General features: G+C 41.1%; 1 protein-coding gene and 1 non-coding gene across 6 annotated transcripts in view; one reads left to right on the forward strand and one right to left on the reverse strand.

Moving 5' to 3' along the window:
* The window catches only part of ARHGEF6 (Rac/Cdc42 guanine nucleotide exchange factor 6), a 118387-nt gene extending 94682 nt beyond the window's left edge, over window positions 1–23705 (reverse strand). The window contains exons 1-2 of one of the 5 annotated variants that reach the window (XM_054471904.1): window positions 23124–23705; window positions 21814–21897 (exon numbers count right to left, since the gene is read on the reverse strand). In XM_054471904.1, the coding sequence (XP_054327879.1) occupies window positions 21814–21897; window positions 23124–23288 (249 nt within the window). In that variant the 5' untranslated portion in view covers window positions 23289–23705. Of the gene's footprint in view, window positions 1–9165; window positions 9795–21798; window positions 21898–23123 lie in introns of those variants that run through there. The other 4 variants (XM_063660754.1, XM_063660757.1, XM_054471902.2 and 1 more) reach the window with 4 other exon arrangements.
* Window positions 16446–16552, forward strand: LOC129025518 (U6 spliceosomal RNA). Its single transcript, XR_008497271.1, has one exon. It is a non-coding gene; the product is annotated as a U6 spliceosomal RNA (small nuclear RNA).
* Window positions 23706–24127: the final 422 nt, after the last annotated feature.

Genomic DNA, 24127 nt, shown 5'->3' on the forward strand with positions numbered 1-24127 from the left:
CTCCCGGGTTCACCCCATTCTCCTGCCTCAGCCTCCCGAGTAGCTGGGACTGCACGCGCCGGCCACCACGCCCGGCTAATTTTTTTGTATTTTTAGTAGAGACGGGGTCTCAACGTGTTAGCCAGGATGGTCCGGATCTCCTGACCTCGTGATCTGCCCGCCTCGGCCTCCCAAAGTGCTGGGATTACAGGCGTGAGCCACTGCGCCCGGCCAAAAATAAATTGTTATTTTTTTTTTTTTGAAGAATATGATTTTAAAATGCTGACAAAGCATTTACCTCACCAAAAAGAAGTGAAGTCACTGCCTGAGATCACTTTGGAGAAAATCACAGTTAGAGAATCCTCACATGAAGAGCTCACACCTTGAAAGCCCAGTGAAAGCAAGAGAGTTTCGGTAATAGAAGAAATAAGAAGTAGCCTAGAGACTGGAAAAGTAGAAAAAGGCTTCCATATGACATCACAGGAGCTAGTACCTCACACCTTTAATTTTCTTTTTTTTTAATTTTTAAAAAACTTGAAACAAGTACTCTAGCTTGGCATAAAGTAATGTTATCTTAGAGGAAACCCAGCTTTCTTTCTGTCCTCATTTTTACCCATTTAAGAGTCATTTTTATGAATAAAAGTCAACTCCTGACCATCTACATGTAGACTCTTAAATACACAAGCTATCTAAAATGAAATTTTAAAAGTTCATTTCCATTCAAATACCCATTCATTATCCATTCAACAAATATTTACTGAACACCTGGTGTCTATGCCAGGCAATAATACATAAATTTGTTTTAAGATGAGAAATAAAAAGAACACTATATAAAATCTGGCAAATGAAGTCACCCACAGGTACATTAGCCCTAAAAGCATTTTCTATTCTGTTGTCTCTACTTGAAGGTGATTTTTTAATCTCGAATCAAGATTTGTCCCAATACCCAACAGACTCCCAAATACCAGTCCTTCTTCAGAGAACGCAAAGTGGTTATACAAACAGTGTAAATGCTTATTTCCACTATCACAATGTATATTCTCACAAAAAAGTTGTTAAATTTCTTTTGTTAGTGAAAGACTGCAGTCTCCTGATTTGCATACATTTCTCAGAAATTATTAGTACATACCTCTCTTTTGCTGGAGACCTCCTCATGAAGAACATACAAATTAGTGTTCAGGCCTGCTTCACAGGCAGGGCTTTTCATAAATGATGTTAAGAGTTTGACACCTTAAAGATGCCTCTTAAGGCCGGCGCGGTGGCTCACACCTGTAATCCCAGCACTTTGGGAGGCCGAGGGGGGCGGATCAGTTGAGATCAAGAGTTCAAGACCAGCCTGAGCGACATAGCGAAATCCCAGCTCTACTAAAAATACAAAAAGTTAGCCAGGCATAGTAGCACGTGACTGTAATCCCAGCTACTTGGGAGGCTGAGACAGAAGAATCGCTTGAACCCAAGAAGCAGAGGTTACAGAGAGCCAAAATCGCACCACTGCACTCCAGCCTGGGCAACAGAGCAAGACTCTGTCAAAAAAAAAAAAAAAAAAAAAAAAAGCCTCTTAAAATAACGTCCATACTTCCAAGAAGTAGGGAAACATCTTTGTTATTGTTGAGGGTGAGACAAGTCCTTAATAATAGTTTCATTTGCTGCTTTGCAAACTGCTGCATTTTATCTCACCTTAATTTAATTCCTTCTTTTCCCTGTTGCCCTATTCACTCACTCAATTGGCATGTCTGATCTCTGGAATAATATTCAAGTCCCCAAGAAAGTATAAAGCTTGGATTTTACCAGATTTGCCTAAGTAGAACTTAATTAGGAAGGTAAATCTTCTGCCAGAAGTCCAATAGAAATGATATGTGACTACCTGCTGTTTTGGATGATCTACATCTCTAAGCCCATACATCTCTTTGTGTGATAAGGCCCAGTTTGCCAGGGTATGACAAGGCCTGGAGCTAATCGGACAGATATCTAGTGTCATAGGTCTTTCTTCCAGCTGATAGCAGAGGAAGTGCCATTGCCCATGTTGAAATGCAGATACAGAGTAGCTTCTGGACTAAGTGGACATACACAACCCCCTCTAAAAAACTGGTAAAGGGAGGGCCCTAAGAAACTGGCAAGTGCCTTCACACTTCTTCATTTGCAATTCAAAGGCCCAACTCTGCATTTCCTCTTGGTACTAACCCCAAATGTCATCACCAATCGCTCTGCATACCTTATGCTGTGCTGGCAACATCACATCACCTCTCACACTGATCCTTGAGGGCCACCTCAATGATAACAATAAGACCAAGTTAGAATGGGGCTGGAGTAGGGGATAGCTGGCCAAAATTGTGTGGTTTGAATAAAGAGGTATACTGTGTTCTGTTGTCCCCAGAAACAGCCTGGATTACAGTCAACATTAAAACCAAATTAGAGTGAGTTAGATTTAAAACAAGATAATTTACATCTCCAGTCAGGAAGATTCTAATAATCAAATTTTCTAACAAAATGCATTCCTTTTGGTATATGTTTGGTACATTCACCCCAATTCAGAAACAATGCCTTTCTTTTTTAGATATTACATACTGTGTTTTTTAAATAGAAGCCATTGATTTTTATTTTCCCCCTCAACTATGCCCAATTCATCAGGTTTATTGCTTATTTCCTGAAGGCAAGAGGTTTTTGGCAATCATCACCAAAAATAAAAGACCATTCATTGTATTGTTTAACTTAACTTAAACGATCATCTTGCTTTGGGGTGTATTTTAAAATTTCAAGCTATTTTAATTTTAAAATAAATATGTCTGTTTTAACAGACAAAAATTAAACTAGTTCATCCAGGTAAACATGAGCAACTGAAAATAGTCTTTTCTCACATTCTTCTAGTTTATGCATAGACTAGAAAAGAATGAAAAAATCTGATTTTTCAATACCCGGAGGAATCCATCCAAACTGTTTCTATTATTAGAACACAAAATGGTAGCTCAAGAAGTTACTGTGGTTAACAACTGAATAATTCATAGTCTCTGAAGAATTCAGTTGCTTTGTCTTCTCCAGTTCCTCTTTACAACTGGATCCCCAAATACATTTCTAGTCCTGAGCTATTATAAAGGAAACCATACACGAATTGTTTTCAGCAGTTAAAAATTGACCACGCTAAGCATTGAGAACAACAGCAAGACAATAAGCTAGGGAAAGAACAAGAACTCTTACAAGGAGTTCCTAAAACTCTTCAGATTGCATATATATTGTCTGAAACTGTAGTTAAAAATTCCAATCTCTGTTCCATGGATATCACTGGGCTGCTGCAATATCACGGAAATTTAAACTGTCTTTATGTAGCCTTCCAAATAAAATATAAAAAACCAATTAAATATAATATCTAAATTATTTTAAACACGTTTCAACACACTGTAATCTAAATTTGAATTATTTTCTATGATAAAAAGCACAGAGACAAACTCAGAAATGAAAGCACTTTAATAGTGAGTGAAAGATGCTAATAATGTTGAAGGATTAATTTCTGCTGTTAAGCATGGAGAACAGAGGCCAAGTCTGACATCACTATTCATCTAAGACGCCCAGAAATATTCAACTTTGTTTTGCCTTCTAGAGATGTGTTAAGTATTAGAAAATATGTGAGGATTTTACCTTTGACTTTATTTTTAAAAACATTTTCCCAAAAACAAGTGGTCTCTGCCGAATAGAACTGAGAGAGAAAATGGCTGGATTTTTTTTTCCTATTTCAACTTTTAGCCCTGTCTAAATCGCAAATGTAACTAGTAAAACCTCAGAACCCTTGGAAAGCCCACAGTTTACCCTTCCATTTTTTTTTTTTTTTTTTTTTTTTTTTTTGAAACTGAGTTTCGCTCTTGTCACCTAGGCTGGAGTGCAATGGCATGATCTCAGCATCTCAGCTCACTGCAACCTCCGCCTCCCGGGTTCAAGCGATTCTCCCACCTCAGCCTCCTGAGTAGCTGGGATTACAGGCACCCGCCATCATGCTCAGCTAATTTTGGTACTTTTGTGGAGATGGGGTTTCACCATGTTGGCCAGGCTGGTCTTGAACTCCTGACCTCAGGTGATCCTCCCGCCTTGGCCTCCCAAAGTGCTGGGATTACAGGCGTGTGCCACCATGCCAGCCTGCCCTTCCAATTTTTTTTAAATGTTAAATCTTCAAAAGGAAATCTTTCTAAAAATCAATGACTCACTTCTTAAACAGTTAGCTTACCATAACTGAACTAAGTGAACTGTTTTTAAAAATAATGCAATGTTTTTTATCTAATATATCCCAGAACACTGATCTACTGGGATATATTAAAATTCCAATTAGGAACTAGCTTTTATTGAGAGTTCACTCCGTGCCAAGGACGGTGCTAAGTGCTTTACTTGCTTTCTTTCATTTATACCTAGGAAAAGGCATATACTTTGTTTTTGTTTTTGTTTTTTTAACCAGGGTCTCTCTCTGTCATCCACGCTGCAGTGCAGTGGCACAATCTTGGCTCACTGCAACCTCCACCTCCCAGGTTCAAGCGATTCTCCTGCCTCAGCCTCCCAAGTAGCAGCAATTACAGGCTTGCGCCACCATGCTTGGTTAATTTTTGTATTTTTAGTAGAGATGGGGTTTCATCATGTTGGTCAGGCTGGTCTTGAACTCCTGACCTCAAGTGATCCGCCTGCCTCAGCCTCCCAAAGTGCTAGGATTATAGGCGTGACCCACTGTGCCCAGCCAGAAGCATATACTTAATAAGTGGTATTACTACTACCTCCTAGGAGGTTAGCATATACCTAATAAGTGGCCAACCAGGTCAGTCCACGTCCAAAGCTCAAGCTCATAGTCCCTGCACTGGTATACTACTTCTCAAGAAAAAAAAAAGGCTGCCCTAACAAGGAAGGAATCAACCCCAGACCAAGGCAGGAAAATGAACATATTCTAGCGACTAGACCACACAGCATGCCTGACACCACATCAAAAGTCCCCAGAGAGTTATGTGTTTGGGGGGTCTGCTTTTTATAGTTTTTCTGTCTCCTTTGCTGACATGCTGTTGATTTCAGTTATTCCACGTTGTACATAGATATATAGAGTTTCTGCCATTGCCAGTATACCTAATCTAGAGCAGCCCCTCATTTCCCTTTATCACAACTTTCTATTTAGATGCTATTTACCAGTTTACAATGTGCTTTCACATACCTTACCTCATCTCATTTAATCTGCTATTTCTAATCAGTTTCAGGGTGAGCAACCAGATTACCCATAATGCTAACATGCTGAGATAAGTAAAAGCAATTAGGCTTTGAGCGAGGGCCTAAGGCAGTGTCCTATGAATAAAGTACATAATTCTTAGTGCAAAGATGGGATGTCTCCTTTGCAGCCCAGATCTTCTCTGAGTACTCAGTCATTCCATCAATCTTTCATCTAACAAACACTTCCTAAGCACTTGCTCTGTGCCATGTCCTCTACTGGGTGCTAGGGTTATAAAGATGATCATGGCCAGGCACGGTGGCTTACGCCTGTAATCCTAGCAGTTTGGGAGGCCAAGTCGGGTGGATCACTTGAGGTCAGGAGTTCAAGACCAGCCTGGCCAATATGGTGAAACCCCATCTGTATGAAAAATACAAAAATTAGCCGGGCGTGGTGGTATGCGCCTGTAATCCCAGCTACTCAGGAAGCTGAGGCAAGAGAATCGCTTGTACCTAGGAGTCAGAGGTTGCAGTGAGCAGAGATCGCACCACTGCACTCCAGCCTGGGCAACAGAGCGAGACTCTGTCTCAAAATAAATAAAGAAATAAAATAAAGATTTTATTTTATTTATTTATTTACTTATTTTATTTATTTATTTATTTTATTTATTTATTTATTTATTTATTTATTTTATTTATTTACTGGAATAAATAAATATTTATTTATTTATTCCAGTAGGAACTGGAGTTCCTACCTTTGAAAAGTTCTGAGACTAGCAGATGTGTTCACAAAAAAACCAAAGCAAGGGTGGACGAGCAGTATAAAGGTAGCTTGGCACAAGGGATTATGGGAAAATGAGTGTAAGCTGCCCAATTTTGCTGAGAAGACTGTCCAGAAGATTCCAGGCTGAGAAGAAAGTTGGGATCTCCTTCTGCATGGTTCTCAGCTTAGTGGCAGACACTTGAGGTCACTAGGTTGCTGAACGCTGGATAAACCAGGGAAATGGTTCTCAACTCTGGATACACATTAGATTCACTTGCAGAGCTTTCAAAAAAAAAAATCACGAGGCTTGTCTGATTTGGGAAATGGCTGGACAGTACCTACTAAAGCTGAACACATGCAGACCCTATGACCTAGCAGTGCCACTGTAATGCATAAACCCAACAGAAATGGGTGTATATATTCTCCAGGAGACACTCACGAGGATCTTCATAGCAGCATTGTTCACAGCAAACAAAAACTGGAAACAATGTAGATGTCCATCAACAAGTGAATAGAAAAACAAAACATGGTATATCCATACAATGAAATATTATACAGCAAGAAAAAAGTGAACCATTACTACCTGCAACAACACGGGTGACTTGTACAAATATTATGCTGAGTGAAAGAAACCTCATACAAACGAGTACGTACTGTATGAGTCTGCTCATATAGAGTACCAAAACAGGCAGGAAGGCAGGGAATCTACTACGATAGTGGTGGATAGTCATGATAGTAGTGCCCCTTGGTGAGGCACAGTGACTGGGAAGGGGCACAAGGATAGCTTCTGGGCACTGATCCTGTTCTGTTTCTTAATAAATAAGGGTGCAGACTGTATGAGTGTGTCAGTTTGTGAAGATTCACCAAACTGTATACTTAGGATTTGTGCAATTTCCTGAATGTAAATATAAAGTTGATTTAAGCATTTTTTTAAAAAAGGAATACCAGTGGCTGGGCCTCATTGCAGACCAATTAACTCAAAATCTCTGGGTTATAAGACCCCAAAGTTTGTATTTTTAAAAGCATCCCAAGTGACTCCAATGTACAGCCATGTCTGAAAACAAAGGAGCTAGGTGTTCCTGTATTTGTCAATAGCTTTGGGGGCAACAGCCTAGCACAAGGCAAAGGGAATGAGTTCTGGAGTCAGGCACATCAGTGATTACATTCCGGTTCTTCTTTGCACTGGCAGTGTGAGGCATCAGTCTGGATCATCTCCAAACCTTGGTTTCCACCAGGGTATAATGAGTACAATGCCACCTACCTCCCAGAAGTGTTGCAAGGGCTAAATATGATAATAGATTTAAAGCACCTAGCATAGTGCCTGGAATATAGGAGGTGCCTGAGAAATGGTAGATACTCAACTCCTTTTCCTCCTTTGCATCTACAGTCCTAAGCACAGTGATAAACAGATTGCTATAAAAGAACAAAACTCATACTCTTCAATTTCCTCTCCTGAATGAGTTTCTTTGTAAAGATTGAAGTAATATTATACTTGGACTAATGATGTCAAATGAATATCAGAAATTTCTGGGCCCTGGCTACTCACTCTATTCAGCACCTGCTATCCCTGAATGTGAGTAGAGAAGAGGCTGACTGTAGGTAAATAGAAACCACAGACCATCCTTTGAAAAACTCTGCTCCTGTCCCTACCCCTAAGAACAGCACCAGCCCTGCACAAGCAAAGACAAGGCTGAGATGTGAGTAGGCAAAAAGAATAGAAAAAATTAGTAGCTTGGAAGACATACCATCCGTAAAATGTGCCAAATAAAACACTTTTGTATAAAATGTCACATTTTAGTAAAAACAAATGAAAAAAGAAAAAACCTAGGCTGAAAGCAGGAGATCCAGGTTAGAGTTTTGATCCTACCAGTGATAAGCTGTATGACTTCGATTAACTAAACTTTTCTGTTTCTTTGTCAAGTGAAAGTAATGCCATCTCTCCTACATCCTTTACAAGGGCATGGGGAGTTTCAGATAACTAGAAGGCATTCAAAAAATTAAGCACCAAAGAAATGCAATATGAGAATAGTAGCTGGAAATTTACTTTGTTCAAAACTCCAATCATCTGCCCCAGCACCCAGACTAAGACAGAACACTCCCTTGTTTTAACTGCTCTAAGCACACCCAAAGCGTACACCGGCCTGAAGCTGGCTTATTATGTAAGAAGGGACTGCAGCATTGCCTGGCATGTAGCATAATACTTTGCTGAAGAGAAATCCTTGGAAATGCCTCAGCTGAAGCACAAGGGCAGGCCCAGGCCTTACGTTTTGGAGAGAGGTGCTCTCAGTCACAGAATTCCAGACTGTGGCTGGAGCAAATGATGTCATCAGAGATCCTCTTACCATGGTCAATGTCAAAATTAAGATAGGAAGTCCAAGGACACTATGAGTTTTCCAGGCAAATATAACTTAAAAAAAAAACTGTTTGAACCTTTGAATCTTGCCTTTAAAATTATTAATACTTTACAGAACATCAACTGAAATTTATCCCATTTTGTAAGGTTTTTTTTTGGGGGGGGGGGTTATGCGAAGTTTTTATTGACCAAAATATACATAATTGCAGAGGAAAATATATTCATTTACTGTATTTTTACTCCCACTACACATTAAGAAAAGGGAAAAATATCATGTGAGTTACCCCTCTATCCAAAAACAATAACAAATCAAAAATGAAAATATAAGACCTTTGAAGAGGCAGAGATAAACTTGAGGGCTCTCCGCTGCAGAGCTAAGAAACGAAAAAGCTCAAATACCTGTTGGGTTCCTAAATGACTGGAAAATGAAAACTTGTAATTAACTACAGGCACTTTGGAACACCTTGTAGAATACAGGTCTTTTCCATCTACAAACCATTTCTGCGACAGATCTCTGTACTTAACGCAGAAAACATCTCCAAATGTATGGATGCTCGGGCTTGGGAGGGCATCACATTAGTGTTAAAAATGGTACTGTTGACTCCTGCTCTGGTTCTGAGGGAAGGAAAGAATCCAGTCGGATGCAGACCTTGCGGCCAGAGCTGGACAACTCGCCCCTAAGTTTGGCGCGTCCTCGCTCTGCGCCCTTGGCCCCCATCTCCCCCTTCCCGGCACCCTGGATCTCAGCGAACTGTGAGGCCCTGGCAGAGAACGGACCTCGCAGCTGGGGCTGCGAGCCACGGCAGTGGGGAAGAAGGGCGGTTCCTCTCCAAAGGGGGTCCTTCGGCACCCACCCCAGGGCCCTCGCGCGCTCCCCTTCCCCTGACCCTTTTGCCCCCAGGCAGGTCACCTGGCTCGGCCGCTGCCCGCCTGTCCTCCGGCTGCTCCCTCACTCCAGCCGCGCCGCCGCCGCCTCCTGGAAGCCGCTCGCCCTCCCGAGTCACGGGGCCGGCGAGCGGGCTGGCAAGCCTGTGCCAAGGCTGCGGGAACCGATCAACCCAGACGGAGCTGGGACCCTGCCCTGAGCGCGGCCGCCACCAGGGCGAAACTGGAGAGCTGGGCTAGGCTCGCCCCAGCGGGGAGGGGCGGCTGCAACTTTGCGCCTGGACGCGGGCGAGGAGGGGGCGCCCGTCTCCAAACTCTGTGCCGCGCCCGCAACCTCTCCAGCCCAGGGATTGTTTTTTAATCTAAAGGGAAGTCAGAGTCTTGTCCTCAAGTTCTTGTTGCCATAGCCGTGCCGCTCGGCGGGCGGAGGATCGCGGGGCCGAACTGGGGCTGCCGGAGGCGCGCCCCGCTGGGTGCGCTGGCTGGGAGCCCGGCGAGGGTGCGCGGGGTGGCGACTGGAGGGGAGCGACTGCCGGGGGAGCCAGCCCGCGAGGCTTCTCCAGACCACGCTCAGCTGCCCGCGCCGGTCCCCTCCTGCCCGCAGCCGGAGCCGAGCTGCGGAGGGAAAGCGGCCTGGAGGCACTGGGCCAGCAGCGGGTAAGCAGTGACCCGGACCTGGATCGCAGAAGTAGGAACTGGAAGTGACAGCGGCGCAGGCAGAGCAGCAGCAGCAGCAGCAGCAGCAGCAGCCCTGGTAGCTGTGGCAGCAGCAAAAGCCGCGGTGTACCGGCGGCGGCCACACTGCGCATGCTGCTGCCGCCCGCTTCACCCCCTACCCCAGGGCTGCCGGTGCCTGGAATGTTGCGGGTCACTGCCAGAGCTTCGGGCGGGATTCCCGGACTCATGGACTAGCCCTTTCTGGTGGCCTGCTTTCTCCCTCACCCCCAGATGCAACTCAGAACCCCCAAACTCTATGGTGAGCCGCTGAGACACCCGAGAAGCGTTGGCTCTCCAGAGGCCCTTCACATACCACCCTTCCTCCAACTATCCTAGATGCCCTTCCCGGCCTCTCTGATAACAGGCCCCAAATCAAATAGTCTCTTTGAGAGAGAACGAAAATGTTCATGATAGATGGGAAATATTTAAAATCTTATTCAATGTCTAATTTTTACAGAAATACAATGCACTCTGTAAAACATTAGGATGGCCAGACTCATGGGTGACATTTAATGTAACTCTTGGAAATTCCATTAAGCATGTCAGATTTGCACAACAGAAGAAAAGAACTTGCCAAAATCCTCTTTGGTCTTCCTACTAGTTCCAACTGAGCAGCTAAATATGCAAAGCTTTGCCTAGCGGAAACTGATGGAAACGGGCCAGTTAAAAACAGACATTACAACCATTAGACATTACCCAACCCCTACTCTAGTCTCCTCATTTTACAGATGACTCAACTGAGGCCTGGAAAAGGAGATCCTGACTTCACACAAGTGGCAGGGTCAGGGCTTGAAGCAAGATCTGCTGATACCCGTTACAACTACTGGTAATTGTAGTGGTTAGGCCGGGCCTTGTGCCTAACTCCTCCCAGGAGGTACCGCGCTGCTAGATATTTAGTCTTGACTCATGATCATTAGTAGAGCTGCCTTACTTTCAGAACTGCTTCCCTGCAGAGCAGCCCCTGGGAAATGGCAAATCGTCCATCCCACAAGCCTCACTTTGGGGAGGGCACCCATGCTGTTCCGGTGACAAGGCAGATGGAGTGACTCAGGGAGACAGGAGGGAATGAGGGGGTGGGGGCAGAGAAAAAAACATACTGCTACCAGCTGGTACTGGAAAGAAAGAAAGAGAGAGGGGGAGAAAGAGAAAGAGAGGGAGAGAGAGTAAGAGAGGGAGAAAGAGAGGAGGAAGAGAGGGAAGGAGGAAGAAAGAAAGTGAAATAAGTACTAATTGAATCTCATATACATTCAGTGAAATCCTTCCAGAATAAAATATCTTTTTAAAAAAAATAAACTTGGGGCTGGGTGCGGTGGCTCATGCCTGTAATCCCAGCACTTTGGGAGGCAGACGCAGATGGATCGCTTGAGGTCAGGAATTCGAGATCAGCCTGGCCAACAGGGCGAAACCCTGTCTCTACTAAAAATACAAAAATTTGCTGGGCATGATGGCGGGCACCTGTAATTCCAGCTACTTGGGAGGCTGAGGCACAAGAATCACTTTAACCCAGGAGGTGGAGGCTGCAGTGAGCCAAATCACGCCACTGCACTCCAGCTGGGTGACAGAGTGAGTCTCCATCTCAAAAATAAATAAAAATAAATAAATAAATAATAAACTTGGCTCAAGAGCAGAATAGATGGTAGGGTGTCCCTGGCAATGGGTTGGTAGTAATGGTGGAAGAGGACAAAGGCAGATTACCTTCTGGGGATAAGGCAGAGGAAAGGGTTGGTTAACAGGAAAACCATAGGTTTAGAGCTTTCAGAGACCAGTCGATCATGTAGTTGTAGCCAGGACAATGCAATCAAAGAGGTACTACCCAGGCCATTCTTGACTGATCGGAAGAATTGTAGGTGTCCCCAACTCTCACCAACTTCAGGGGCAACACAAAAATAAAACTGCCATTGCTAGAACTTGTGTTGTTGAGAGACATCAGTGACCCTCTACCTAGACAGGAGGATTCCTCCATATATTCTGGAAACTTTTCACTTGGGACCTGAGTATTTTCTCTGCCTTCTCCATTCTGTAAGAAAGTAAGAAAGATATATTTGGTTCACAAAAAGGAAATACAAATAGACTATAAAGGGATAAGAGGATGTCCAAACTCGTTAGTAATCATGAAATACAAATTACAGCAATAAATGAAATGCCATTTTCATCCATCAGTTTAGCAAATATTAAAGACAAATAATATCCAGTGTTGCCAGGGACAGGAAGAAGACACTGTGTACACTATTGGTGAGAGTATAACTTGGTATAACATTTTTGTAGGGCAATTTGACATTATCTATCATAATTTTACACAGTAATCCAATTTCTATGAAGAAAGATCCTTCAAGAATAATCACTGATGTGCACAAATTTCTATGTGCATATATAACATGATCTACTGGGTTTTATCCCAGAAATGCAAGATTGATTTAATATATGAAAATCAATTGATGTAATACAGCATACAAATATAATAACAAACAAAAACCAGTGGTCATTTTAACAGACGTAGAAAAAGCATTTGACAAAATCCAACTCTTTTCATGATAAAAAACAAAACAAAACACTTATTACAAACTCAGAATATAAAGAAACCTTCTCAATCTGATAAAGGCCATTTACCAAAAACCCACATCTAACATCATACTCAATGGTGAAAGACTGTCTGCTCTCATCACTTCTATTAAACATTGTACCAGAGGTTCCAGCCAGAAAAATTAGGGAAGAAAATGAAATAAAAGGCATCCAGATTGGAAAGGAAGAAGTAAAACTATCTCTATTCACCAATGGCATACTCTTGTATAAGAAAACCATATGGGAATCCACTAAAAAACTATTCAAACTAAGAATAAGTTCATCAAAGTGAAGAATACAAGATGAATATTAAAAAATCAATAGGGCAGTCACCGTGGCTTGCACCTGTAATCCCAGCACTTTGGGAGGCCAAGACAGGTGGATCACTGGAGCTCAGGAGCTCGAGACCAGCCTGGGCTACACTGTGAAACCCTGTATGTATAAAAAATACAAAAATTAGCCAAGCGTGGTGCTCCACACCTGTGGTCACAGCTACTCAGGTGGCTGAGGTAGGACAATCACCTGAGCCCAGGGGTTTGAGACTGCAGTGAGCTGTAATCACACCACTGCACTCCAGCCTGGGCAACAGAGTAAGACCTTGTCTCAAAAAAAAATTATATTTCTATACACTTGTAGTGAACAATTTAAATACCAAATCAAGAAAACAATCCTATTTTTTGATAACACCAAAAATAATAAAATCCTTTGGAATAAATTGAACCAAGGAGGTATAAGACACGTACACTGAAAAGTACAAAATATTGCTGAATGAAACTAAAGACAAATAAGTGGAAATACATCCCATGTTCATGGATTCAAACATTTAATATTATTAAGATGGCAACACTCTCCAAAGCAATCTATAGATTGAACACAATCACTGTCAAAATCTCAGCTGGCCTTTTTTGCAGAAATTGACAAGCTGATCCTAAAATTCATATAGACATGCGAGGGATCCAGAATGGCCAAAGTGATTTTGAAAATGAAGAACAAAGTTGAAGGACCTTCTGCTTTTATTTTTATTTTTTATTTTTTTATTTATTATTATTATATTTTAGGTTTTAGGGTACATGTGCACAATGTGCAGGTTAGTTACATATGTATACATGTGCCATGCTGGTGCGCTGCACCCACTAACTCGTCATCTAGCATTAGGTATATCTCCCAGTGCTATCCCTCCTCCCTCCCCCCACCCCACAACAGTCCCCAGAGTGTGATGTTCCCCTTCCTGTGTCCATGTGTTCTCATTGTTCAATTCCCACCTATGAGTGAGAATATGCGGTGTTTGGTTTTTTGTTCTTGTGATGGTTTACTGAGAATGATGATTTCCAATTTCATCCATGTCCCTACAAAGGACATGAACTCATCATTTTTTATGGCTGCATAGTATTCCATGGTGTATATGTGCCACATTTTCTTAATCCAGTCTATCATTGTTGGACATTTGAGACCTTCTGCTTTTAAAACTTACTACATAGCTACATTAATCAGTTCAATGGAGGAATTGGTTAATGTTGTCTTTTCAACAAATGGTACTGAAACAACTGGATGTGCATATGCAAAAGAATGAATTTGGATCCCTACCTCCTACCATATACAAAAATTAACTCAAAATAGATAAAAGACCTTAATGTAAGAAGTAAAACTATATTATTCTTAGAAGAAAACAGGAAAAAAATTCTTCAAGACATTTGATTATTAGTTTCTTAGATATGACACCAAAAGCACAAGCAACAAAAGAGATGAATTTGACTTCATCAAAATTAAAAACTTTTGGACAGGCAATAACAAATGCTGGAGAGGATGTGGAGAAAAGGGAACCCTCATACACTGCTGGTGGGAACGTAAATTAGTACACCCATTATGGACAGTTTGGAGGTGCCTCTAAAAACTGAAAATTGAGCTACCATATGATCCAGCAATCCCACTGCTGGGTATGTTACCCAAAAGAAAGGAAATCAGTTTATGGAAGAGATAACGGCGCTCCTATGTTTGTTGCAGTACTGTTCACAAATGGCTAAGATTTGGAAGCAACCTAAGTGTCCACCAACAAATGAATGGATAAAGAAAATGTGGTATGTATACACAATGGAGTACTATTCAGCCGTAAAGAAGAATGAGAATCAGTCGTTTGCAACAACATGGATGGAACTAGAGATCATTATGTTAAGTGAAATAAGCCAGGTACAGAAAGACAAACATCACGTGTCCTCACTTATTTGTGGGATCTAAAAATAAAAACAATTGAACTAATGGGCATAGAGAGTAGAAGACAAGTTACCAGAGGCTGAGAAGTGTATTGGGGAAGGAGGTAGGGATGGTTAATGGGTACAAAAAAATTGAAAGAATGAATAAGGCCCATTTGATAGCACAACAGGGTGACTATAGTCAATAATAATTGTACTTATTAAAATAACTTAAAGAGTGTAATTGAATTGTTTGTAACACAAAGGATAAATGCTTGAAGGTATGGATATTCCATTCTCCATGATGGGATTATTACACATTGCATGCCTGTATCACAACATTTCATGTATCCCACAAATATATACACCTGCTATGTACCCACAAAAATTGAAAGTAAAAAACAAAAATGTCTAATTAATAAATTTTTGTAGGCCAGGCACAGTGGCTTACGCCTGTAATCCCAGCCTTTTGGGAGGCTGAGGCAGGTGGATCACTTGAGGCCAGGAGAGCCTGGCCAATATGGCAAAACCCTGTCTCTACTTAAAAATACAAAAATTAGCCAGGCACAGTGGCAGGCGCCTGTAATTCCAAGCTACTTGGGAGGCTGAGGCATGAGAATCACTTGAACCCAAGAGGCCAAAGTTGCCGTGAGCCGAGATTGTGCCACTGCACTCCAGCCTGGGCGACAGAGCAAGACTCCGTCTGAAACAAACAGACAACAACAACAAAAAAAAAATGTGTTACAAAGGACACTATCAAGAAGGTGGTGGGGTGCTTCAGAGAGCACTTTGTTCCCAGATGTCTCAGCAGACTTTCCTGATCAGTTACTAAATGTGTGATCCTCTAAAGACCCTAAGACATTGTAGCCATATGAGAACACACAGATGGAGGTTACTTGGAGAAGCCAACTGGCCACCCAGAGGACCAGAAGGCAACAGCTTTTTTAACGTGGTCACCATGCCCCAGAGCCCAATACTCAATTTGTCAGTACGGTGCTGCATCTGCGGCTCCATTTTTCTGCATTTCCAAGCTGACAATTTCAAGTCGGTATTCTTTCTTTAGATAAATAATAGTGTGTTCTAAGCAACAGTCAAGCCCTGCTCTTCTTGCTTTTTGTACATCTACAGTTTTATAGAGTCAACAAAAATCTATTAGGTATGTCCTATGCCAGGCACTGTGCCAGGCACTTTGGGCCCAAGAAAGACTCTATCCAGTGACATTTGCCAATATTTATGTTTAGGTCTGTCTTCCAGCTACCTGGAAGCTTCAGACAAGATGATAAGTCTTCTTGGCTGCTTCGTGCTCCCCAGCTCAGCTTTCGGTCTCATTCCTTATGTATTGATTTTATTAGTCTTCTTTCTGGGTTCTAGGAGTGCCTCGATATGGCTCCTATATATACCTTACAAGAATAATTTTGCATAAAACAATGCAGAGAACATTACCTGGTAACAACACCACAGAAAACAGCTGTTGTGTATGCCTTATGTGCAGTGCTATATTAAGTGCCTTGGATGTATTATCTCATTTGATCCTTAAAACAATCATATACAGCAGATACTATTAATGTCTCCATTATACAGATGAGGAAAAAGGAGCATAGAGAGGTCAAGTAACTGTCCCAGAGTTATGCAGCCAGTAATTGACCAAGCCAAGATTCTAATCTAGGTCTGCCAAACTAGAGAAGGCATGTGCTTAACCACGATGTCAGATATTGCCTCATTACAATATTCATATAATGCTCAGGTCAGCATGAATTACCAAAAAGAGATAAAAATGTTTCCAGTGCCTTTTATTTAAGAAGAGAGAAAATTAAGACATACATTTTAGAAATATTTCTATCTTGTGCTCACTTCAGCAGCCCATACACTAAAATTGGAATGATACAGAGAATATTCATATGGCCACTGCACAAGAATAACACAAAAATTTGTGAAGTGTCCCATAAAAAAATAAAAGTAATAAACATAATTTTTTAAAAAAATAAATATTTCTATCCAAAGTGGAAGAATATTTTAAGCATTGGTGCTTAAAGGAGTAAGCATTAGTTATCAGAAAAATCCTGAAGAATGCCTAACCTGGAAGGTGTTTCTGTATCATCCAGTATTCTTAGAACTGCAAAGAAGCTAAGTAAATCTTCTGGCAGCTTTAGAATGCAGAAATCATTAGTAACTTCACCATGTTTTTATTTGAAAAAAAAAAATACCATAGTATTGGCCAGGCATGGTGGCTCATGCCTGTAATCCCAGCATTTTGGAAGGCCAAGGTGGGCAGATCACTTGAGGTCAGGAGCTTCAGATCAGCCTGGCCAACATGGTGAAACTCCGTCTCTACTAAAAATACAAAAATTAGCCGGGCATGGTGGTGCGTGCCTGTAATCCCAGCTACTTGAGAGGCTGAGGCATGAGAATCGCTTGAGCCCAGGAGGCAGAGGTTGCAGTGAGCAGAGATGACACCACTGCACTCCAGACTGGGTGACAGAGCAAAACTCTGTCTGAAAAAAAAAGGAATAAAAAAGAAAATATCATAGTATTTATTAAAGAAAAATTTAAAATTTCCTGAAGAGTCTGGACCATAATAGAAAAAAAAGAAAATTCCATAGTAGACATTATTCTATAAGGGATATAAAGTGGTCACCCATCACACCTACCTCAAAAGTCACACACACAGACCCACACATAAATAGAGAGAGAGAAAGAAACAGAGATTGAGAGAGAGAGCACAAATTTGGCAATATGGGAAAATGGAATAAAATATTCTGAGACAGATATAACCTGGTCCTAGGGCTAACTTCAGGAAAAATGGTGAAGGAAGCAAAGTGTATCTGGGGCAAAGCTACCAGCATTGCTAATAATAATATCTACCACGCAGAGAATACTTACTACATTCCGGGCACTCTTCTGGGGCCTTTACATATATGAATTCATTGAAATGTCACATGATTCTATCAGACATTCAAAGAAAAATTGGTACCAATCCTACTAAAACTATCCCAAAAGACAGAGAGAGATAATCCTCCCTAAATCATTCTATGAAGCCAGTATTACCCTCAAACCAAAACCAGAAAAGGACATAACAAAAAAAGAAAACTACAGACCAGTACCCCTGATGAACATAGATGCAAAAATTCTCAACAAAATACTAGCTAACTGAATCCAATACCATATCAAAAAGATAATACACCATGATCAAATGGGTTTCATACCAGGGATGCAGGTTTGGTTTAACACACGCAAGTCAATAAATGTGATACACCACATAAACAGAATTAAAAACAAAAATCACATGATCATCTCAATAGATGCAGAAAAAGCATTTGACAAAATCCAGCATCCCTTTATGATTAAAACCCTCCACAAAATCAGCATAGAAGGGACATACCTTAAGGTAATAAAAGCCATCTATGACAAACCCACAGCCAACATTATTTTGAACTGGGAAAAGATGAAAACATTCTTCCTGAGAACTGGAACTGGACAAGGATGCCCCCTTTCACCATTTCTGTTCAACATAGTCCTGGAAGTCCTAGCCAGAGCAATCAGACAAAAGAAAGAAATAAGGGGCATCCAAATCGGTAAAGAGGAAGTCAAACTCTCACTGTTTGCTGATGATATGATTGTATACCTAGAAAACCCTAAAGACTCATCCAAAAAGCTCCTAGATCTGAAAAATGAATTCGGTAAAGTTTCAGGATACAAAATCAATATGTCAGTAACACTACTATACATCAACAGCAACCAAGCTGAGAATGAAATCAAGAACTCAACCCCTTTTACAACAGCTGCAAAAAAAATAATATACTTAGGCATATACCTAACCCAGGAGGTGAAAGATCTCTACAAGGAAAACTACAAAACACTGCTGAAAGAAATCATAGATGACACAAATAAGCAGAAACACATCCCATGCTCATGGATGGGTAGAATCAATATTGTGAAAAAGACCATACTGCTAAAAACAATCTACAAATTCAATGCAATTCCCATCAAAATACCATAATAATTCTTGACAGAACTAGAAAAAACAATCCTAAAATTCATATGAAACCCAAAAAGAACACACATAGCCAAAGCAAGATTAAACAAAAAGAACAAATCTAGAGGCATCACATTACCCGACTTCAAACTATATTACAAGCCTGTAGTTACCAAAACAGCATGGTAGTGGTATAAAAATAGGCACGTAAACCAATGAGACAGAATAGAGAACCCAGAAATAAAGCCCAATACTTACAGCCAACTGGTCTTTGACAAAGCAAACAAAAACATAAAGTGGGGAAAGGACACCCTATTCAACAAATGGTGCTGGGATAATTGGCAAGCCACATGTAGGAGAATGAACCTGGATCCTCATCTCTCACCACATCTCTCATCTCTCACCTCTCTACAAAAATCAACTCAAGATGGACCAAGGACTTAAATCTAAGACCTGAAATCATAAAAATTCTAGAAGATAACATTGGAAAAACTCTTCTAGGTATTGGCTTTGGCAAAGAGTTCATGACCAAGAACTCAAAAACAAAGGCAGCAAAAACAAAGATAAATAGATGGGACCTAATTAAACTAAAAAATTTCTGCACAGCAAAAGAAATAATCAGCAGAGTAAACAGACAACTCACAATGTGGGAGAAAATATTCCCAAACCATGCATCTGACAAAGGTCTAATATCCAGAATCGACATGGAACTCAAACAAATCAGCAAAAATAAATAAATAAATAAATAAAGTAGAAATAAAAATAAACAAATAGGCCAGGTGCGGTGGCTCACGCCTGTAATCCCAGCACTTTGGGAGATGGAGGAGGGCGGATCACCTGAGGTCAGGAGTTTGAGACCAGCCTGGCCAACATAGTGAAACCCTGTCTATACTAACAACACAAAAATTAGCCAGGCATGGTGGCAGGCGCCTGTATTCCCAGCTACTCAGGAGCCTGAGGCAGGAGAATCGCTGGAACCAGGGAGGTGGAGGTTGCAGTGAGCCAAGATCACACCACTGCATTCCAGCTTGGGCAACAGAGTGAGACTCAGTCTCAAAAAACAAAACAAAACAAAACAAAAACAAAAAACAAATAATCCCATCAAAAAGTGGGCTAAGGACATGAATAGACAATTCTCAAAGAACATATACAAATGGCCAAGAAACATATGAAAAAATGCTCAACATCACTAAGCACTGGAAATGCAAATCAAACCACAATGAGATATCACCTCACTCCTGCAGAAATGGCCACAATTAAAAAAAAAAAAATTAGATGTTGGCATGAATGTGGTGAAAAGGAAACACTTCTACACTGCTGGTGGGAATGTAAACTAGTACAACCACTATGGAAAACCTTCAGTATGGAGATTCCTTAAAGAAGTAAAAGTAGAACTACCATTTGATCCAGCAATCCTACTACTGAGTATCTACCCAGAGGAAAAGAAGTCACTATATGAAAAAGACACTTGCATACACATATTTATAGTAGCACAATTTGCAATTGCAAAGTTATGGACCCAGTCTAAATGCCCATCAGCCAAAGAGTGGATAAAGAAAATGTAATATACATATATATAATATGTATACATACACACACACACACACCATGGAATACTACTCAGCCATAAGAAGGAACAAAATAATGGCATTCGCAACAACCTGGGTGGAGGTGGAGACCATTATTCTAAGGGAAATAACTCAGGAATGGAAAACCAAACATCATATGTTCTCACTTATAAGGGGGAGCTAAGCTATGAGGATGCAAAGGCATAAGAATGATGTAATGGGCTCTGGGGACTCAGGGGGAAAGGTGGGAGTGGGGTGAGGGATAAAAGACTCTACATTGGGTACAGTGTACACTGCTCAAGTGATGGATGCACCAAAATCTCAGAAATCACCACTAAATAACTTATCCATGTAACCAAACACCACCTACCTGGTTCCTCCCAAACTATTGAAATAATATTTTTTAAAAATGTCACATGAGTCCTATGAATTAGGTGCCACTATTATTCCCATTTTGTAGGTAGGGAGACTGAGGCCTAGAGTCATAGTTAAGTAACATGCCCAAGGTCACAAAGCTGCTAGTAAGAGAGAACTGAGATTTGAACCCAAAAAGTTTAGCACCGCAGTCCATGCTTAAACCACAACTGTTTGTCCATGGATAATATGACTAATACTAGTCTATTAATATAGAGTACTTCTTCTGTCCCAGGCTCTATGCTAAGGACGCTACATAAATTATCTCATAGATCTTATAAGGTTGGAGCTCTTGGCCCTAAATTATTATGCAGTATCTTATTTGATTCTTTTTTTTTTTTTTTTTTTTTTTGAGACAAGGTCTCTTTCTGTCACTCAGGCTGGAGTGCAGTGGTGCAATCACAGCTCACTGCAACCTCCACCGCCTCTTGGGTTCAAGCAATCCTCCCACCTCAGCCTCCCGAGTAGCTGGGACTACAGGCACAAGCCACCACGCCTGGCTAATTTTTGTATTTTTTGTCACCATTTCACCATACTGTCCAGGCTGGTCTCGAACTCCTGGGCTATAGCAATCCTTCTGCCTCGGCCTAGGATTAAAGGCATGAGCCATCATGCCCGGCCTTATTTGATTCTTAAAGCAATCCCATGAGTTGGCTATTAGCATGTCCATTTTACAGATAAAAATACTGAAGCACAGAGAAGTTAAGCAACTGGATACACATGTGGAAGTATCACCTCCCTTTCAGTAATACTTCCTATACACACTGTAGGGATCCACATAATATAAAATAATGCAACAAAATTTACTATACAATTTCTACCTCAGAGCCAAGTTCTCTCAGCTTTTCAAGGCCTCTGTTCTAAAGTGTTAATAGGAAGGAGTAACAATTGCCTTTCCTCTTTTCTCAACTTGGGAGGATTACAGTGACCCTCTCCAACAGTCAGTGGCCCACTTTTGGTTCCCCTTAGTAGGGGAACACACCCACACAAGCTCTGTCACTGGAAGCCTGTTTACAGGGCTTGGATGCTGTAAATAAAAGACATTATTGTTTGAGTTTTGATTTTGTTTTGTTTTGCTTGGAACTGGTTTCTGGAAAAGACAGACTAGCAATCCATTACTGGGGACCACCAGTCTGCTACCTCTGTTTAACTCAGTGGCCAATGACAGTGAAAATAAACAAGTACTTTTACTACCAATCTTGATTAGCAGAGCAAAAAAACGATGACAACAGGGAAGGCACCTGGGGTAGGCTTACTTCCACTTGGAGAGTTGCACATCCTTTCAGGAAGTCATTGATGTTGTTGATGCAGTCAGCTTCAGTTTGGGGATCCAGACAAAACTAGAGGAACACAGTGAAATGTCACTTGGAGATTGTCATCCCATGCCAAGCAAAGTATACTCATCATTTGCTGACAACTGGAGAAAGCAGGCCTCTTAAGGTGTGGGGCAACACTGCTGTCAATCCAGGAAAAGAAATAACCACTGAAGGAAGTGATGCAAAAATCTAAACGGTCGATCTTTGTTTCAAATGTCACCAAACCTTTAGTGGCAAGCCATGTCTACTTACAAGCTTTCTCTCATGCTTTCTGTTCCAGTGTGCTGATGGCAAATTAGGGAGACCAAGACAGTTTTTTGAGCTTAGTTCTTGCTTTCAAGAAAGGAAGCAATCCCTGGTACCTCTCTCTCCTCCATCCCCCCAATAATTTAATAAAATTATATTTCCCCTTAGCTGTTCTCTACATTTGATCACACTTCTTTACATTTTATCACTATTTAATCACTCTTTCTCAAGTTTAAGAAATTATAAGTAAATTGATTTGCTCAATAAAAATACAAACTGGCTCATGAAGGCAAAAGTGCTATACTCACAGTCCATGATGACTTTAAGAAAGTAAATGTAAAATTGTACCTTTAAGCTTACTTAAGGTGCCTACTTTAGAAATTATCTATTCTCGTGATCGTGGGTTTCCAGCTATTAAAAATCTTGAATTGTTTTAAAGAGAGTAAAGTTAGTTTCACTTTGAACGCACATTGCATTCGAAACATATATCTGGTTTCTATTGCTTTTACAAACTTTATGTGACATTTTGAATTATTTCTCCTAGTTGCTATATAGTCTCTCCTTCAATGGATTTTTGTAAAAGGAAATCTACACTGATTTTAATCAAACTGCCAATAAACACCACCAAGATCTGTTATAAATCATTCTATTTTTCCACAGACTCATAAGTACCCCAAGTTCAAAACATGTCTCGGTACACAAGGAGATGTAACATGCATCTCCATGATAGAGCAAGCTTGTGATATGCGTGTTCTCCTTGTCCCTTGTTGCCAGTGGTGTCACAGGTTTTCCCTATACTACAATTTGGGGCCAATTACTAAAGAATAACATTTCATTTTCTTACATTTTCAAACTACAAAAACAGTAAGAAAAAATGTCTAACTCTTAGAAAAATATTAAAGTAGGAGATTCCCATGGCCTGGGAAATAGAAAAATCTCAAGAGTTACATGATTGCTGCTCTCTGGTGATAAGCAATCCCAAAGAGACTACAAATTTCCCTTACCTTTTCCACAGAGCCAGGCATGAGTCTGTTGATCAGTTTGCACAGAACTACCCCATTTTTCAGCGAGGACTTTAAAAACTCCTCCGGATCACAGATGGTCTTTTTAGGGGAATCTAAAACTCCCAAAGATATAAGCCATGTCACGATTTGTTCTTCTGGATTCATTACTGAGGACGGTACACTCCAAACAGCACTCTGGGGCAGCTGCAAGGACTAAGCCACATCCGCGATTGCATCTGCTGTTGTCTTCCTTTTTATGAGTTCTCTTCGGGTGCTTGCAGAGCAAAGGTTTAAAGCAACTTTTCTTAAACAACAGCGGAACCCACTCAAAATATGGGATTTTAAAACCACAGAGATCACGGTCCAAGATGTGGAAACAGATAAGAATTAATGTAACAATCCTGGATAACGCTGGTTTCTCCTTTTCAAAACCTGCAAAACAAATTCTTTAGGATAAAAAAAAAGAAGAAGAAACGCACATGCACACACGCATACACACACATACGCACACAGAGTGCAAGAAGTTATAAGGGAAGAAAGTGAAAAGGATGCTGGGGAGGGAGGAGAGACAAGCAAGCAAGTGCTTTGGGAAACAGAGGTGAGCCAGCACTTCAGGGGACCTTGGAAATAAGACACTCATGGGCCAGTCTGGGAAAACACTGTCAATAAATAGTCTAGCCCCAGTGAAAATCTGGCTTCTGTCAGGAGGACGATGCCAACTGGCTCTTAGGTCAGACAGATCTGAGCCTCATGGGGAGATGTGCTGGCACAACAGGGCTCAAAGAAGGTAGACAGAAAATTCTTCCAAGAAATAGCCGGATGTCCTCATACTATCTCCCAGAGATGGTGTGTCACGATCATTCCTTGCAAAACACGTTGAGTTGCATGGTGACAACGTGCCAAGCAAACGAAGATTATGCCTGCTGTCAGCCATCACTGTGTATAAGCAGAAGCTAGAAGAATGGCATTTTACTTTGCAGCCAAAAAGCTATGTTTAGGGAAAT

The sequence above is a fragment of the Pongo pygmaeus genome, chromosome X, assembly GCF_028885625.2.
Source record: "Pongo pygmaeus isolate AG05252 chromosome X, NHGRI_mPonPyg2-v2.0_pri, whole genome shotgun sequence".
Classification (NCBI taxonomy): Eukaryota; Metazoa; Chordata; class Mammalia; order Primates; family Hominidae; genus Pongo; species Pongo pygmaeus.